The sequence below is a fragment of the Python bivittatus genome, unplaced genomic scaffold (genome assembly GCF_059951505.1).
Source record: "Python bivittatus isolate LINGU-HERP-01145 unplaced genomic scaffold, Pbiv_v1 ctg000590_np1212, whole genome shotgun sequence".
Taxonomy (NCBI): Eukaryota; Metazoa; Chordata; class Lepidosauria; order Squamata; family Pythonidae; genus Python; species Python bivittatus.
The window spans coordinates 31,714,669-31,734,049 of NW_028277086.1; the positions used below are offsets into that span (position 1 = coordinate 31,714,669).

Sequence of the window (19,381 nt, forward strand, 5' to 3'; positions counted from 1 at the left end):
TCATAACATTACTTCAGTGAGTACAATGTGTGCCTCTACAGTGCATAAGAACACAGCTGACTTTTGACTTCAGTTATCTAACAGTTGACACCTGTTCTGCCTGAATAAGAGTTTTAATTAAGTAGTGTGCCATTATGTTAAATAACTTGCTCACTGATGTCATACATTGCCTGTGTACTTTAAGTACACACACAAAGTTAGACATGCTTCTTTCAATAAACCAGTGGATAAGCTAGTAGAACTATAATTCTGTTACCTTGAAGGAAAGCATACATGATGTATGTTATTTGGATGGCTTAATTGCTGAATAAGGTATGGCCCATACAATACCATATATGACTTCTAACGGTACACCTTTTTGGTCAGGAAGCCCTTCATTTTTAACTAGCTCAGGGTATGGTATCTAGCTGTTTTCCTTTTTGGTGTCCAAATTTGTCTCTAAATTTAAATTTAGGTCTCTGATTAAGCTACTTGTTGATCACTGGGCTATTAAGTGAGTAAGATTAATATCAGGATTTTTTTCCTGATACATGGGCATGAGATAAGGAAAAAGATCCACGGTGGAGGAAGGGAAGGAGTGGTCTCTTCTGCATTAAATGTTTAAATACAGAACACTGCAAAACAAAGTTGACTGTGATTGAGATTTTTATATGGATTGTCTCAGTTTGCAGTCTGCTAGATAGTCATTATCATCTGGGCTGTTTATTGAGATATTTCAATATCCAGCTTTGGAAACAAAAACTGACATATTGGAACCAGATGTTCACAATTGAAGCCTGTTGTATAAATGATAGAAAAATGGCTATTATATTGATTGGTACACTGGCTATATTCTGGCAGCTGTGTGAATTAGTACAGATTTATGTGACAGTTACAGAACTGCCAAAGGAGGATTTGACCACACAGTTCAGAATACGTGACTGGATTACTGCTGGCATGTTGCGCATTCACAAATGTGCTAAGCTATAGTTACTTTAGAGTTGCTGACAAATCAGTTTAAACCCTAGCATTATCTATGAAGTAGTCAAAATGGCTATATTCATATATCTAATGTTTTAACCATAGTTTGTTGAATAAACTAAAACAGCTGGTTTCAAACAGCATGGTACACTAGAACCAAACCACATTGCAGATTGTGATACCTAAACCTACCCTTAGGCTGCTTTAGCAAACAAAATCATTGTGTAGTATATGAATCCAACCACCAACAGTGGCATTGTGGGGGAAAGGGGAATGCCTAGAACCTCAGAAAAATTCTCAGGACTGGGAGATCATTTGAAGTAGCTAATAACTACAGGAAATGGACAAAAATTTATTTCCTATCCTCCTGTATTAAGCACATCCTGGGTTTATGATTAGCATGAGTTTTTACATTATTGCAGGCAAGGCCAATCTATAGATATGAGTTATAATTTAATAAAATAATTTGCATACAGGTGAAAACCATAGCTTACTAACCACAGTGACTGGGTTTGCACAGTATTATGGCTAGGTCATTATTTTGCTAAGTCATCTTTGGCCATGCTTGCTGGGAGTTAGAAATCTTAAAATACTTTGAATATAGTGGGTTAGAGAAGGTTGCATGAATTTAGATGAGAGGCGTGACAGTTTTGAGATTTTTTTCTTTCCTGTTTTGAATAACAGTTCTTAAACTGAGCTTGCATTGATTTGGGCAATGACAATAATTATAACATATATTTATTAAATGTTAGATTTCCTTTTTATATCAATTGTGAAGTTCACTGATCAACATAGTATATGTGAAAGATTCAAGCAAAAAAACATTTAATTGCAAAAGAGCCTGCTCCTTGCATGATAGTGGTCTATGCCTCCTGTTTCTTGGTCTTCCTTATTTTTCTGCTTTTCTCTTGATGAATCGTTTCGCATTCCAAAGCAGCCAATTCAGCAAGCCTCTGAAGGAATTGAGGTGGGGCTCCCTTGACGGGATCAGTAAAATGGTAACCTAAGAAAGGAAAAAAGATTCTACTTGATCGCATACTGTTTTTATTTAATGATACATGTCTCAAAACCATGTGGAAAATCAAATATTTGGGTCACAATCAACTGGAGACTGCACTGACTATTGTCACCATCAGCACAGGAACATAATAGAGAAATGGTTTGCCACTGCTTTCTGGGATATGTTCTGGATTTTTAAGAGAAGCTTATAGCCCTGGGTTTTCATGATGGTTTCCCATTCAAGTGCTTAATCATATCCAACTCTTACTTAGCTTTTTGAAATCAGCAAAGGTTGATTAGCTCCTGGCACCTGTTGTTACACATGGTGGTAGCATATACAGTAAAACCTCCCAAATGCCCATTAAATATGAAAGTACTTTATGTCAGTATCATGTTTTTTGCAATGATATAATTTGCATAATTTGTAGTTGATGAAAAATTTGAATTTATGTTGGTCGTGATTTAGGTCAGGTGACATAATTTAACAATTATTTTCCCCAGCTGGTCTGTTAAATCAAGATTCACTGTATAAAATATTTATTTAATTTGATTTATTATACATAGTTAAATGTCCTGCAAGTATGATTTACTCAGTAAATCATGACTTAATGCAGTGTGTGAACACAATCTATGGTTTATTGTAGGGGTGGACAACCTTTGAGTCAGGTTGCAACTTAACCCTCACCTTTCTAGATGGACATTATGGTAGTCCGATGGTACCAGAAAGGGTGAGATGGACTTTTCCAGACCCTGGGTGTGTTTCTGTGCATGTGTTTGGAGCTGGAGGTAGAATGAGAAATGAAAATCTCTAGGAGGCAAAGGACCTTTATTCCCAACCCTTACACAGCCCCAGTCCCCTGAAAATGCCCCCAGATTGCTATTTTTCAAGTTGCTAGGGAGGGGCTGAATCCTCCCCCAGGAATTTAACAAAAATCTGGTGTCTATAAGAGTGGGAGTGGAAAGCTTGAAATTTCTCCCATTTCTAACTTTAGGGGGAAATTGTCAAAATTCAGCCATTTTTGTTACCAACTTCATGCAATAAAAATAAGACAAGTATGATAATACAGGACATTACTCCAATATACATTAAAGCCTCTAGTTCATAACAGCTATCCTGATACCCTGAGAAATAGTACAGAAACTGAAATAATTCTTTCTGGAATCTATGTTAGAAATAGAAGGGAATTCTATGAGATGGCTATTGAATTAGAGGCAGCAATTACTAAAATTCAGCAAAAATACATTTATAGTTATTTAATCATAAACACAATAATAATTGCTCATGCAAACAAATCAATTGCAACAGGAACAAATTCCCAAAATGGGAAATTACAATGCCAAGTGTTTTTTTTTTTAATTTCAATTAACTGAAATACACATTTGAACATACTACTAGACATTGATTGCTAATACCTCACAAAGCATTGTTAGGAGCTCCTCCTTTGCTGACAGAAGAAACTGATATGTTTGCCAGCCTTCCAGTTGAGTGTCCACATATGTAGCTCATGCCCACTTTCCTGTCCTCAGAAAAAGGTGGCCAAAGCTGGTGAGAGCTGTTTTATAACATTCCAGCAAAAAGACCCAGAAAAGTAGCTCTGCCTGGGTGACTCTATCTCATTTCTTTGACTTTGGGAGGGAACAGGTCCTAGTTCTATATAACGGGATTTGCCCTCTTAATATGGCAGTTTGAATGCCTCCTACTCTGCTACTGCTCTAAGCTTTTTTTTTCAGGTCAAAGCAGAACAGATACTCCCACAATAAGCCCGTGCATAGTTGGTGACCATGAGCCTCCTTTGACCATCAGAATGTTTCCTCTCCCAAAGGACCTACACCCTACAGTATGGAGAAAATGAATCTGGATGCCATTCCTTACCCCTATTTTAGAGAAAATATTATTCAACAGTGAATGCAAAAACAGGAAGACTTCACAATGAAATACAGAAAACATTAATTTGCCTTAGAAATCTATTTTAGTAAAGGCAGATGTAGGAAATGGCTTTATTAATTTACCAGTCCTGAACTTGGACCCGTCTGGAAATGAAACCAGGCTGGAACACCGATTGTATTTCTTCAACCTATAAATGTTTGTGCAAGAACATATTGGACAGCATGTGTAAATTACTAGTAACTAACTCTGTTTGAAGTCACCAAGGTGTGGAGAGAAATTTAAAAAATACATTGATTTAGTAATCACAGAAATAATTTCTCCAAAAAATATGTTTCTAAAACCATCACCATCCACATTTTAAATGGCACTGTATTCTTAATAAGCACTGAAATTTTAGTACTGTAGTTAAGGGGTACAGAATTGTCATATAAAGTCAAATGCTGACATACTTTGAACCATATTGAAGGTTTAATATTGCTGAACAATAGCATCTTTACTTCATCAGGTAGAACATTTTCTTTACATTTATTAACTACATTTCCATCTTGCTTTTCTTTCAGGGACTCAAAATCATTTAAATTTAGGCAAAAGGCTGTCACTGTCCCAAAGTAATTCAATGCTTCCCGGTCAGTGATTTAAATCAGAGTGTAACATTTAATTGGTTCTGATTTGATTTCATAAAGAATGTTTATTGCGACTTGTATTCAGATGTACAGTACATTCCAGAAGTTTACCACATATAATCAGTCAAGGATGTAAAGGAGTTTTCAATATTTTCTCAAATCTTAAACAGTTATTTATATCACTAGAATAACTCCTAACTTTATAACAAATGAAATGCGAAATCTGCATTGTTGAAGCCAATCAGTTATGCTAGTATATCTCAACCATATTTCAAGAATAAGCACTTAGGTAATAGCCTAGTAAAAAAAATAAATAAAAAAAAAGACTACCAGCATTTCACAAAAGAGTTGGCTATATTTGCCTTTTCAAACTGCCTTACCTCACAGCACCCAAATCTCCAGCTCCACACTGTAGTTCAGAATTCTTCAGGGGTGCTGTTATCTGAGGCACTCGTTTTCTGTCTGCGTTTCCCATGGCAATGTCTTCCCTATAAAGAATATGAAATATATATATATATATATATATATATATACATACATACATACATACATACATACATACATACACACACACACACACACACACACACATCCATCTATCTATCTATTAATGTTAAGCTTCACAGCCTTCCAAAATCACTTATTTCTCACAATTTGCTATGAGGAAAGCGCTTATGGCCCTGTATCCTCTAGCTGTTTGAACTACTTTTCCCAGAGTGCTTTGCAACTAGCAGTGAAGGCAAACTGAAGTGAAATAGTCTAGAAACACCAAGCAACATATCTGAGGAAACCATATTATGAACATATTCAATTACATAAATATCTTTATTCTTTATACACTTTCAGCCATACTCAATTCATCTTTTGGTATGGCACAATAAGTGCCAACTGAAACATTTGGCAAACGGACTCTATGCTGAGAGGCTTGAATAGGTAAGATTTCATCTTTGAAGATAACGACTTCCTTGAGGCAGCCTGGACTTCTGATGACTACATAGGCATGTCCATATAGTATTTTTGGCAAATAAATGGCAACAGTTTGCCATTGAGTTCTTCTGTTTTTGTTTGATTTCCCAGTCTAACTTACAGCCCTGGAATTTCCTGGTGGTTTCCCATCCAAATACTAAGCAAGATCTGATCCTAATTAGCTTTCTTGATCAGCCACTGTTGGTTAGGTGCTGCCATCTATTGGACAAGTCATAATTAGCTTTTTCAAAGTACCATTCTTGTATAATCTTTAAAGTACAATTATACAAATGAATACCAGTCTGCACCTTTATCATCCAACCAGAGCCACTGGAAAGGTAAGTTCAGCTGCCAAATAACTTTGTGATTTGCTGGCTAGACCCAGTGGTGTACTGGAGCTGGTGTGTGCTGGCTCATGAGAGCTGATGATTGTATTTTCTGGAATTTTGTGAGCCGATTGAGAGAAGTGCTGAGCTGATCAGCTATTTTGTGGCCAGTGGGATGGTGCAGTGGCCACGATGGAGCCAGCACTGTTGTGAGGCCCAGAGGCATTGGATTTTTTTTTTTTTTTTTTTGGAAAGCTGGTTGTTAAACATTTACCAGCACACCACTGGCCAAATCCATGACATCCGAGATGGGACATTCTATTTAATTTGGCAAAGCAACAGTTCTTTCTCTCCAACACTAAATGAACCTTGAACATATGCTGAAATCCAAGATCTCAGGGAAAAAGATAACAGCTCAGTTAAACTGACTACTGACTTTTTTTTTTTGAAATCCTGTGTACTTGTCTTCCCTTGTTTTCTCTATTCTCCTTTTCTCAACAAACTTATTTTCATATCTAGAAGTTTGGCTACATTGGTTTTTAGAATGGAAATTCTCATTACAGTCTTCCCCATGTACATGACCCAGATCAGTGTTTCTTAAACCTTTTGCTCTCAGGATACCCCCCCACTTTTAAAATTATGGGGGACCCCAGAATAGCTATTGTTTGTATGGGTTATATTTATCAATGTTTACTGTATTAAACATTAAAACTGATACATTTGTAGAATATTTATTTATTGAATCATGTAAAAACGACAGTATTAAACCCATTAGATATTAACATAAATAAAATATTTTTCATGAAAAAACACTATACTTTTAACAAATAAAAATTTATAATGAGAAGAGTAATATTGTTTTAAATTTTGTAAATATCTTCAATATCTGGCAAATGATTTGATTTCACGCGCTCCCCAGGGCTCTTCAGACCACACTTTAAGAAACATTGACTTAGATAATTATAGTAATACTAGTAGTAGTTTTATTTATTATGTGCTTGTAACTAAATACAATACATGGAATAAAACAACTGAAATAATAATACATTACAATTAACCATAATATAAAATATGGAACCTTTAAACTAGAAGATTCATAACTGTTTAGCTAGATCAGACCAGAAAATCAACTCCACAGGAAGATCAGTACTATACTTCATTCAGACTGGCTATAATAAGAGAATCTTACAAGTCATTTTATGCTTTACCTCCCCTCCTTATACCTCAAAGAATCAGGGAGGTGTTTGCCTGAGCTGCTTCTGAATATGATCTTGTTTCCCAGGACTTAAAAAATGTTTCAGCCCTCTTTGCCTAGGTAATGTAGAAAAACTTGATACTGATTTTTTAATGCTTTTGTTGGTTGAAGAATAGAATCACAAAATGCTTCTGAAAACTTAACAATGACTTGTGGGATCATAGACAATAGAATGAGTCTTTCAATATGCTATAACAAAGTTTACAAATATCATTATTATATTTTAGCATAAATATCATGAGTCAACTGTTGATTAAACAAATTCCATATTAGTATTGAACTAGAGTTACTGCTGTGTGTGTACTACTTGTTGGTGATCCAGAGATGTATCTTTTACAATCACAAAATAAGCTTTCTAGTACTGAGCAAGATTGAGCAATGTTCTTGCAGCCAGAAGTCACTTTTTTTTTTTTTGCCCTCCAGAGACTGTAAAAAGCACAGCAAGACTAACATTTTTGGTTCCCTTTCGGGGATGGGAATGGACAAGTTAAGGAGCAAATAGGTGTATTAAGTTTTTCTGTTATTGTTGTTGCCTTTGAGTCAGCATTGGCTCCTGGCAATTGCCTGGACAAGCTCCTGCAGTTTTCTTGGCAAGATTTTGGAAGTGGTTTGCATCTGCCTCCTTCCTAGAGCTGAGAGAGAGTGACTGGCCCAAGCTCACCCAGCTGCCTTTGTGCCTAAGGCGGGACTAGAACTCAGTGTCTTCTGGTTTCTAGCCTGATGCCTTAACCACTACACCAAACTGGCTCTCTGTCTTATGCTTTGCAGGCTTGCAATTGACCCAGTTTGAGGGAGATAGGGCAGGGAAAAATGTTAAGGATCAAAACAGATCTCTTCAGTTCTTTAAACCCTTCCAGTTGCTCCAAAAACAACTGCCTCCTCCCAAAAAGGACAAGAAGTTGTCCTTGCCCACACCAGTGATATTATGGGGCTGTAAAATGGGTATCTAGGTAATATATGTGGCCTACAGTTTGCTCATATAAGGAACAGATTACAGTAAAGATAATTCTTTTTTAGTAAGAAATGAAGCCTTACCTGCTTTTGTAGTAGCCGTCAAAAAAACTTTGGCGTGGAACAGATGGAAGCAAGTATAAAGGTGGCAAACTGGAATCTTCATTACTATCAGAGCTAAAGTGATGAAAATAATAACAGTAAAAGCAGTAAGACTAGAATTAGCAGCTGAAACACCTAGGAAATTGACGATGACTTATCAGCATCACCACTCCTTTGTTCTTCCCTTTTGATGTAGCCAACAGAGTAAAGTCCCACTTACTCTAAACCAGACTTTAATGAATACTGCAAATTAGTTTTATTGTTATGTCTCAGCCAGGTGGTTTTTGAACTGTTGAATTTGTCCTATTTTAGTTTATTGACATGTTTTGTTGCAGACTGTTTTTTGAAATGTTATTTTTAATAGTAATTTAGTACCCTACTGTGAACTGCTTAGGGTGCAGTTTATCTGGGAACGTGGCAAGGGTAACAGCCTTACATTGAAGGTCTTTATGGCACAGACAGGACATTATTTATCACATTTTACTTTTTTTAAAAAAAAACAAGAACTGGGATGAACTCCTGGAATATGGGTAATAATCTGAGTATATAAGAAAGTCTTTTACTCAGGAATAGCATCTTGAAAACAATAATGGTGAATCCTAGGAAACTAAACATGTATACTGATATAATCCCTAAGAACTGTCAACATCAGAAATACAAATAATATAATAATGGGATTAGTTGACCCATGCTTCATGGGAGCTGTTAATATCCATTCTTTGTAAAGTGCCATGTATACAGATGGTATTCGATAAGCCATACAAACAAGGATGCCTTGGGGATGTGTCTATTGGAAATGGCACTTCTGATTCTGTAAATTATTCTGTGCAGTACAATCTGAGAAATAACATTTGTATATTCCTCACATTAAAACACAAAGTATAATAATATACCTGTTTGGAAATTTATTAGCACCACTTTGTGTCTTTTGTACAACAGGAAAGGGGTTTGGTATTGCAGGATATTTCTCCATACCCTGAGAAAGGCGTGGCATTGCAGTATTTTCACTGGAATCACTCAAGCCATATGCAGACACATATTCTGCTTAAAGAAATAATTCAAACTCAGAAACATGAAACATCAAGTCAAAATTTCAAATACTGTACTTAGAGCCTTAATTATAAATGCTTAAAAATCAACCACACTGAAATCAATGGGAAATAAGGAAATATGTCCAGAATAAGTAGGGACGTGTTTACCTAGAAATACTTTTAACTTGGCTGTCTAGGAAAAGAAGCAAAACGAAAACAGAAACAATCCTCAATAACAGGAGAACCTTCCATGAAATCATTTTTAGGTATATAAATGCTTAAACCAAAACAAAGCAGAAGAAACAGAAACTAAAAGCTGTCTACATCATGACAATTCCACATTAGAAACTTGCCAAATGAATAACATGTTCCTTATGCTGCACTGGCAGTTCCCACTATCTGCTTGAAACACGCAGGGAATACAGTTGCAACAGAGATATAAGCTCTATGGGGTGCAATGTGACTTACTCCCAGATATATGTGTGTAGGACTGCATTCTAAGTAGGTGGAAGGACCAAAATGCATCAATCTCAGAAAGCTGTGAATGGCAATATCATCAAACGTAAGGAAAAGAACCTCTGAAAAATAGCTATAGAAAAGTTTGGCTATTCTAATCTTGATCACATGTTGCTAATATTGTTATTACCTTTAATATTATTTAATGTTATTTAATATCTAATATAATATCCAATTATTTAATTTATTAATAATCATTAATTCTTATTATAAATATTTATAAATATTATTAATAATTTTATTTAATATTTAATATATTATTTAATATTGCTATTACCTTTAAAGCCCTACATGGCATGGGCCCAGGTTACCTGAGAGACTGTCTCATCCCCATTTCATCAACCCGTCCCACCTGGTCAGGCAGAGAGGGCATGTTGCGGATCCTGTCAGCGAGGGAATGTCGGCTGGCAGGGCCCAGGAAGAGAGCCTTCTCTGCCATTGCCCCCACCCTTTGGAATATTCTCCCTGCAGAGATGCGGTGGGCCCCTAGCCTCCCGGCTTTCTGAAAAGGCTTAAAGACCTGGCTCTGTCAGTGTGCATGGGGTGATATGGGCTCTACCCGTCCCTGTGGGCGGTTAGCCCCCTGATGATGCTCCCTGAAATTACCCAATTCTCCATCTTCTTGGAACCCATTTGTTTTTAGGTTTGTTTTTATGTTGCATTTTAATGAATTTTTATCTTGTTGTAAACCGCCTAAAGTCTTTCATGAGATGGGCGGTGACAAATTTGATAAATAAATAAAATAAATAAATAAAATTATAATTACTATCTAAACTGTATATACCATTAACTACTGTTTATATTTATATAAAAGATTTATATAAGTGCCTTCAGCCCTCCATCCCAGACAATTTACAAGCAAATGCTCAAATATAGACATCAAACAAAGCAAAACAGTAAGAACACAAAACATTAATAACTCTGGGGAAGAAAGACTTTTTAAAATCTTAAGAGATTATATAACCTTATGACAACACTTGTATAAAAATACACAACTAGATTTGATAAATTTTTTTAATGAATTTTCTGCAATGTATTTATAACACGTTTTACCTTGTTTAATTCTTTTTGTCTTCAAAACTGCATTTTTCCAACTATTCATAAATGATTGACTTTTAAATAATGTTTCTTTATTATCCAGGAATTTATTGTCAAGCATCAGGGATGGCAACTTTCTTTCTTTTAGGGTTGGCTGGAAAGTGGTATATTTGCTATTTCAGATGGCAAAATGGAACATCATGGGGACACATAAAAACAACAAAAAAGTAATATTTTTCAAATGTTATAAAGCAGAGATATATTTCAGATAATAATTGAGTCACTAAAGAATCTGGTCACAATGCTGCATTTTATTTCAAGCACACCTTCTTTCAGCTTTCCATAACCAAGCACCGAACTACAACTTCTGGAATTCCAAGACAACAGGGCCAATGGAAGATGTAATGCCTGCCAACAGATCTGAAGAAACCAAGTTACAAAAACCTTCCCTAACTGATCATTCCCAAGTAGTATTGGTCGGACTAACTGACTGGTTCTACACATTAACTATTATTGGTGGCTTTAAACATTATAGTTTTAGGAATCTCTTTCTATATCAGTAGTTTTATGTGAAACTCCTAAACATCAGCCATGGTATATTGAAGTATTGTGGAAAGTCTTGGAAAATGTTCTTATATGCTTGGTCCATACAAGGAACTTTTCAGGCATTCAGTAAGAGTAGGCAAGCTGGCTTTCAGAAATGTCCATATTCTATTTTTCATTATTTCATTAAGGAAATTTAATCACTCTCTAAAGAAATTGTGGGTCTCAAGCAAGAAATAGTCTGAAAGTCACAGTTACAAACAAATGTGCACCAAAAGTAAAAAGACTGTTTTATTAAAGAAACAGACCTTATAATACCATTGCTATCACTGTCTTGGCTGTGGACCCTTTTATTAATATTTCAGCGTTAATGTTTCCAAACAGGTATTTCAGTTTGTTCAATCTCTCTCTACCCTAAAATAGCAAATGGTGTGTCCCAAATGTGTTTATCTACCAAAATACTAGCATATTTTCATTAAGAATATTTCTAATAAATTCCAAGGTGCTAGAAAAAGAAGAGAATGGATGAAAAAAGAAAACAGTTGACTTTAAATATGCGTCTCTCAAAATCACCATCAAAGAAAAATATGCCACAATTTTAACCTCATGACTACATTAAATAGCAAGTTGTTTTGCTAACAGCTTTCACCTACTATTATTTTGTACAGACATTAACTTAATTTACTTTGATTGATTGATTGATTGATTGATTGATTACTGTATGTGCCATCAAGTTGTTGTTAGCTCTTAGTGACCACATAGACAGATCTTCTCCATGATGATCTTTCAGGTCTTTCAACAGTATACTCAACACCGCTATAACTAAGACTACCTTTGTTACTGCTGGTCATCCTCTTCTCTTTCCTTCCATCTTTCCCAGCATTAGAGCTTTTTCCAGAGAGCTGGGTCTTTGCATAATGGGTCCGCAGTAGGATAATTTGAGCTTGGTCATTTATGCCTTGAGTGAGAACTCTGGGTTGATTAGTTCAACGATCTGTTGGCTTGTTTTCTTGGCTGTCCATGGTATCCTCAGGAGTCTTCTCCAATACCAAAGTTTAAAAACACCAGTACTATTCTATCCTGCTTCTTCAAAGTCCAACTTTTGCTTCCATAGAATGTCACAAGGAATACCACAGCTTGCACAATTCTGATCTTGGTAGGTATAGACACATCATGGCATTTGAATATTTTTTCCAAGGCCTTCATAGATGCTCTACTAAGTACTAATCTGCAGCGTATTTCTTGATCAGACATAGCAAATAGTAATTCAAGAGAATTCTTAATCACTCATACCACTTATCTTTGAGTCCCTCTCTCTGCCCCACTCACTTATAAAAAAAACCAGTGAACTGTCTGCTTCAATTAAAAAGTACAAATATATTTCTGTGGAAATGCTAGATTAGAGTAGACCAACAGTAATATGTTTTCTATTAAAAAAAATAAAATATTTAGAAAATATTTCTAAAATAAAAAAGGATCTAATTGACCCTAGCTTAAAATACTTGCCATTTTGGAACACATGAGATCTCTGGGAGCTTGCCATCATATGCCTGTAAATCTGTAATGAAATAATACTCTGTTTTCATTTGAAAATGTAAAGAATCACCACTTTTTCAAAAAAAAAATTATTGGGGAGGAAAGTAAATATTTTATAGAATAATGAGAAAAAATCCATTAAACTACTATAATTTTTTTCTCTTCTTTTGTAGGAGTAAATAATTCAAATCAAAATCTGATTTGAATCAAGATACTTAGTTAAGCAAAGGAGGAGGGAGGTATTTTATCAAGGGAGGGCTATGTTTTTTAGTAACAAAATATTTTCTCTAGTATTGGTACCCCAAAGTAAATAAAATATAAAAATAGCTAATAATAATAGCTAATTATAATTAACGTATTATTATATAATAATAAAGTTGCAAGTACTAGAGAAAGCAATGAAAACATTATTCATTTAGTCTATTTATAAAACAAATTGTTTAACATACATATTTATATTCAAAAGATTAGATCCATCCCTACTGAAATAATTCATGTATCTATGGCTATACCTAGATTCTACACAACAACAAGACAAAATCATCAAAATCAATAAAAGTACAGAAACCCCAGAAAATCTCATTAAAACTTTCCTGCAAGCCTATAACATAACTTTCCCAACTCCCTGGATAAGGGGGATTACAATTCATATCAACTCTGGCCCAAAACTTTCAGAGGAAATAAAATACTAAACTAGCAATAAAACATGTTGAAATATCTGGGCAATAAAAATAAGTGTTTGCCTGAGATCAACAAAGGCATTATAACTAGCACTATGTGTACTTCTTTAGGGAGGACATTCCACATCAATACTCAGACAAGGGTGGTCACCATGTACTGAACATCAAGTGTCAAGAGATACAGAAAAGAACCTCAGATAACAAATAAAAAGTTCAGCCAGGCTCACGTACCATAAAATATTATTTCAACTTACTATGCCTATCTTCATACCATTTAAATTTCTATGGGCAATAATTGGGCACTGATTGTATCTGGAGTTAGAGTGACAGTAGCACAGCTATGTAAGCATTGGTTAGATATGATGCACAGAGCTGACTCAAGTTAGTTGGCCAGATGTAGGCACTGCATTTTGTAATACAGGTAGTCCTTGGGATTACAACCATTCATTCAGCCACCGTTCAAAGTTAATACTGTAAGTCGTAAGTATGAGGACCAGTCATAGCACCATCGTAAGTTCAAAATGTTGCTGAATGAGTGGTCACTAAGAGAGGACCACCTGTATTCTGAATTCAGTCATTTATTATTTTTTTCTGTGTTCGTTTTGAATCCTTTGGATTATATATAATGCAATATATAATATATAATATATTAATATAATATATATATATATATATATATAATTTATTCCTTCCTGTAAGAACTAGTTATTTATTTGTTTATTAGATTTATATAAATATTTTCTTCTCTCCACAATAATAGCACTATATTTTTTCTATAAATATTAATGTATCCAAATAAAATACTGTATATAAAACTGAGACACATACACATAAGGGACCTAATGCTTAATAATTTTAAATATATATTATCCTACTGAAAATTCCTAGTATAAAAGGATAAATAAAATATAATTGCTGTAGAAGAGGCTAAAACAGATGTGTTTGTATAACTTGCACAGCATTTTACAATTTTCCTGTTGGAACACATTCAACTTATATTAATGTTAAAGAATAAAAAGACACAGTAATGCTGGTAGCTGGGAGTACTTTGTGTCTGGGATGGGCAGCTGTGAGGAAAAGATTACACTTCCCCAGCAAAGACAGATTTATAATGGATCCCTTTTGCCACATCTTAAGGCTATTCTATTGCAGCCTGTGGCTTAATGGGATTTTTCTTCAGCCTTCTAATGCCAGGAGAAATCCTGTAAAAGGCAACGGTAGTATCCTTGATTGTGAGAAACAAACAAAAAATCCAGACTTCAGATGCAACAGCTTTATTAATAGTCCAATTCAAAAGTTGCCAGGTTTAATGTTTCCAAGAACAAGCAAACTGTCTAAAGCCACATAGAGATGTGGGGATGGTTAATTATGGAGCTACCAGAACTATGCCAGGTTATATTCTTCAATGGGTCTTAGTGCATACATAGTAGTGTTACCTGTATGGTTACCATTAATCTTTGGGATGATTACCTTACTATTACAGTATTTCTTCAGGCTACAATGCTCAAAACCAACCAGTGAATCAACCCAAAAGAACACTAAAGCTGTAACATTCTGCATTTGTGTCCCAATCAATGCTTTCATTCAAATATTTCAAGCTTTCCAATGTCTTTATTTGCAGTAATCATACCATCCACACTCTTGCTCAGCTCTCTCAACCAGAGTCCACAAAGTCATACGCAATTAACCTGAGACAATAACATTTCTTTTAGCTCCACAATCAATCGCTGTGCCTAAAGTTTTTAAATTTGTCCCTCAGAAAAGTGTAACTGTTAAGAAAAACCCAGCAGGAAGATCCATTCTGTTCTCACAATGGCCAACCAAATGTCCATGGGAACTCTACAAGCAGACTGCAAAAGCACCCTTTCTTCTAAACTCCCACAGATGAGTATTTATAGGCATAGTGTTTCTGATAACAGAGACAAAATATTATATTAGTATGATTAATTATATAAGTAGTGGTGATTCCTCCTGCCTAAGTCCCTTTTAAAACTGTACAAAATTTTCTGGCAGAAAATTCTATGAAAGAATGTTTCTTTTTATCTGTTCTGAATCTGGCATTATTCAGCTTCATCGGATGCATTCTCTAATATTATGACAACCACTTTTTCTAAATCAGTGTTTCTCAACCTTGGCAGCTTTCAGATGGGTGGACTTCAACTCCCAGAATTCCCCAGCCAGCCTTGGGAGTTGAAGTCCACCCATCTGAAAAGCTGCCAAGGTTGAGAAACACTGTTCTAAATGATACTTTTATACACATGGGAGAGCAGCATAATAATTATAAGCAGATTACAGGACAATTATTCCTATTACCATTTGCCCCTTACAAATAATTGGTATCCTCACTCTGTACATTCCTACCATACAAAGAGTTCTGTTTACTGAATCAGTTTTGTTAGTTCCATTCAGGATGATTATACAGTACATCTTTTAACGTGACTGCTAAAGCTTCATTTCTGTCAAGCTTCGTTCTTGCACAATGAAATGTTTATTTTTACATTAATTTTATGTAAAAATAAAATGAATAAAAGGCATGCTTGAAGCATCGGCGCTGCATTGTTTTCCGCAAGTAATCCCTAAATTTCTGCTTTTTCAGGCAGGAAAATCACCTTATCACCTCTTTAACTTCTGACACTTTTACAATCTGTTAGACTGCAATCCAGTATACTGTACTCTGAGAACCAGCCATATTTAGCTTAATGAAAGTTGTGGTTCTGGCTGGATTTAGACAGTGTTTAAGCCATGGTTTGTTTAACCGTAGCTTCTTGAAAAATGACAAGTCTCATTGACAATGCTAAACCAGAAGCTAGACCATAATAGCTGTATTCACACATTCCAAACCATAAAGCACATTATGACATAGCACAGCAGCGGGCTACACTTAACTTTCGGGAAGGGCCTGAGGGCTGCAGTTAAGTTGGATGATGATATCCACAAGTGAGGGCAAGGATTTTGTTTTGTTTTTCCTGAATCTTGATAGGCAGAGTCAGACCTGGTTAGTACTTGGATAAGAGACTATAAAGAAATCTGAGGCTAGATTGGACAATTTAAAAAAAAAATCCAAAAGAAAGCATTCTATTTGCTGAAATGGTTAAATGGACCTGATTAGGGAAGGAACAATAACTACTTTTATAAAAGACTGGAAACCCTTTATAGACTTTTTGCTGAAAATGGACAAAAATGAAGTGGTGATTTTGGGATTTAATGAATAAAAAGGGTTGTTTATGGGAAGGGAACCATGTTATAATTTGGGAGGGAGGAAATGGTAATAACCGTGTTTGTAACTGCTGCAAAGAAGATTGAAAGTCATTTCTTTAAATATTTTTCTTTTTCTATTTTCTTTCTCTTTCTTTGACTTTCACTGTTTTTCATCTTTCCTTTTATCTTTTTATATCTTTTTCTCTTTTCTAATTTTCTCTTTATGTGTCTAGTTTTTAATCCTGTACAATTTTTTTTTCAATAAAAATTACACAAAAGAAAGCATTGTTACTGAAGACAAGAAAACAGTATGTAGTCACTAGGAATCCAGCTCAACTCAATTTACCCTTAGTTTGAGGCCTCTGTTATTAAAATCTATAATTTTCATGCTTCAAAATGTTGCAAGACGATGCCATCCATTTTCATCAAATATGATCAGACAGGCATCAAAAGGGGGGTTCAAAGGCTGCCTATCCGTGGCTGAGCCCCCTGTTGGAACCATGCTTCTCCATGTGTATGCATAGGATCGTGCTGTTTTGTGATACGGTTCAAATGCTTCACCTCCATTCTTTTTACAACAACCTTGTAAAGTAGGCTAGCACTGTTACCCTTGTCCTAGGTAAGAAAGTGCTACTAGACTCCAAACCCTTCTCGGGAATTTCCCCCTCCTTTCATTACGCGGCAGGTTCCCCGCGCAGACCCCTCGAGGTACCCCCTTCACGTCCCGCGCCCGCCGGGCTCCCTCACGCACCGCGTTGCTCGAGGCTGGTGCGTTGCTGGCTCCTACTCATAGCGGCCCTTCCGCCGCGCTCGCTGAGGCGAAAGGCAGCGGAGGGCAAGTGGCGAACCGACACCCAAATCCCTCGCCTCTGCGGAACTGGCGGAGACGGAAGCTACCCGGGACGCTCATGGTCCCCCGCGGCGGCCGGCGCCCCAGAGCGCCGCGGCGGCGGCGGCATCTCTGCCCTCCCAGCCTTTGTTGCCACGTCGCCGGCCAGAGCAAGCAAAGAACCAGGGCCGCCAGTCACTAGGCAACCGGGGAGCCGCAATAAAGAAGCGGAGCGAAGCTCTCGGTGCAGTCTTACGCTTAGTGGGCGGGGAGAAGGCGGGAGGTCAAGGCGAAGGGAGTTTGTGCGTCTGGAAGCCCGGGGGTCGCCCCGAAGACGCGGTTCCCCTCTGCCCGCAACCCGTCCTTTCCTTGGCATTTTGGCATTTTATTTCGGTGGGCCAACCCGGTGCTGTAGCTATGCGGAGCCGCGGGTGATGGGAGACTGCTGGTAAACTCCTGTTAAGTTTCCTGGGGAGAGAAAGGCAGACTATCGACAGATTTACTTTCGCACAGTCTGTTGCCGTGTTTATGAAATAGCAGGAGCTTTACGGGGAGAGGCATTTGCCCATTTACTTAAATATTTCTATGCCTGTTTTCAAAACCAAGTGTTTCTAAGTCATCTTACCTTACGTTAAGAGCACAGATAAGCATTCTGATGAATGATTAAAACGCACAGATTAATTAAAATACGCTGTGGAATAACAAAAGCACCTGCCAAAGTAGTTCAGAGTTCCCATGCAACATATATCCATTTAAATGTAACCTAGAAGTGTACTGAAAGAGTTATAAATACAAAACGGCAGGGCTTTGATCCATGGTCGTGCCTACCACATTGACTTCTCCTACCACTATGACTAAATTCCAGAATGTTAACAGCATACTTCCAATGCGGGAAGGAAAAAAAAAAAACCCAAAGGCACTTCATGACAGCATAAAGCTAAGCAAATGTATTATGGGATATTCCTCTTTATTAGACTTTCATTGGCAGGACTAAGTATACATTTGTAGGTAGGAGGACAATATATATATATAGTGACTCTCTAGGTAGATTTGGTTTGTGAGGAGTCCTTGGGGTTCTCTGAGCTTGGTGGTTTTCTTGCAAACGTTTCATTACCCGGCTAGGTAACATCTTCAGTGCTAGAGAGGAGTGGGGTTTATTCTCTGTTTATATACAGTGGCATGACCTGCCAGTATTGGTGTGGGTGTGGGTTTTGTTTTATTCCCCCCCCCATAGTTCCTTGATTAGGGTATTGTTTACTGCTTGATTGTCTGGTGTTAATCTTGTGTTAATCTCTGCTTATCTGGGTGATGATTGCTGGTGAGGCGATGTTCTGGTCTTTTGTTTCCTTTTTATTGTCTCTTTTGAATAGTATGCATATGTTGTTTATCTCTATGTGCCTGTTGATGGCTGTCTTGTCTGAATACCAAGCTTCCAGGAATTCCCTCGCATTTTTGGATTTAGCTTGGTCTAAGATGTATCATTTCAGGGAAAAGTAGACATATGGGGATGGGAATATTTTATTTTGGCTTCATATCACCTCCTAGGTAATTTCCTCGTCATACACTGCTACCAGAATAAGAAAGAAAAATAGATACAAGTAGTCCTCGACTTACAACCACAATTGGGATTGGAACTTCTGTTGTTGAGTGATGTGGTCGTTAAATAAGTCATGCCCAATTTTATGACCTTTTTTTGCTGCAGTCATTAAGCGAATCACTGTGGTCATTAAGTGAATCTGACTTCCCCCATTGACTTTGCTTGTTGGAAGCTCCATGGGAAGGTCGCAAATGGTGATCATGTAACCCCGGGATGCTGCAACCATAGTAAATACACACCAGTTGCCAAGCACCTGAATTTTGGTCACATGACAGCGGGGACACTGCAATAATTGTAAGTGCGAGAACCAGTCATAAGTCACTTTTTTCAGTGCTGTCATAAC

At 36.7% G+C, this 19,381-nt stretch overlaps 1 protein-coding gene across 2 annotated transcripts; it reads right to left on the bottom strand.

Annotated features, from left to right (window-relative positions):
- Positions 1-138: 138 nt before the first annotated feature.
- Positions 139-17,633, bottom strand: CUNH8orf89 (chromosome unknown C8orf89 homolog). Of its 2 annotated transcripts, none has more exons than XM_088149246.1 (6): positions 17,364-17,633; positions 8,964-9,111; positions 8,053-8,145; positions 4,851-4,958; positions 3,970-4,034; positions 139-1,963 (listed from the first exon to the last, which is right to left on the bottom strand). In XM_088149246.1, the coding sequence occupies exons 1-6, from the start codon at positions 17,401-17,403 to the stop codon at positions 1,824-1,826; spliced, it is 594 nt and encodes a 197-aa protein (XP_088005372.1). In that variant the 5' UTR covers positions 17,404-17,633; the 3' UTR covers positions 139-1,823. The 2 variants fall into 2 exon arrangements, with proteins under 2 accessions (XP_088005372.1, XP_088005371.1); XM_088149245.1 differs by lacking the exon at positions 17,364-17,633 and adding an exon at positions 10,671-10,804.
- Positions 17,634-19,381: the final 1,748 nt, after the last annotated feature.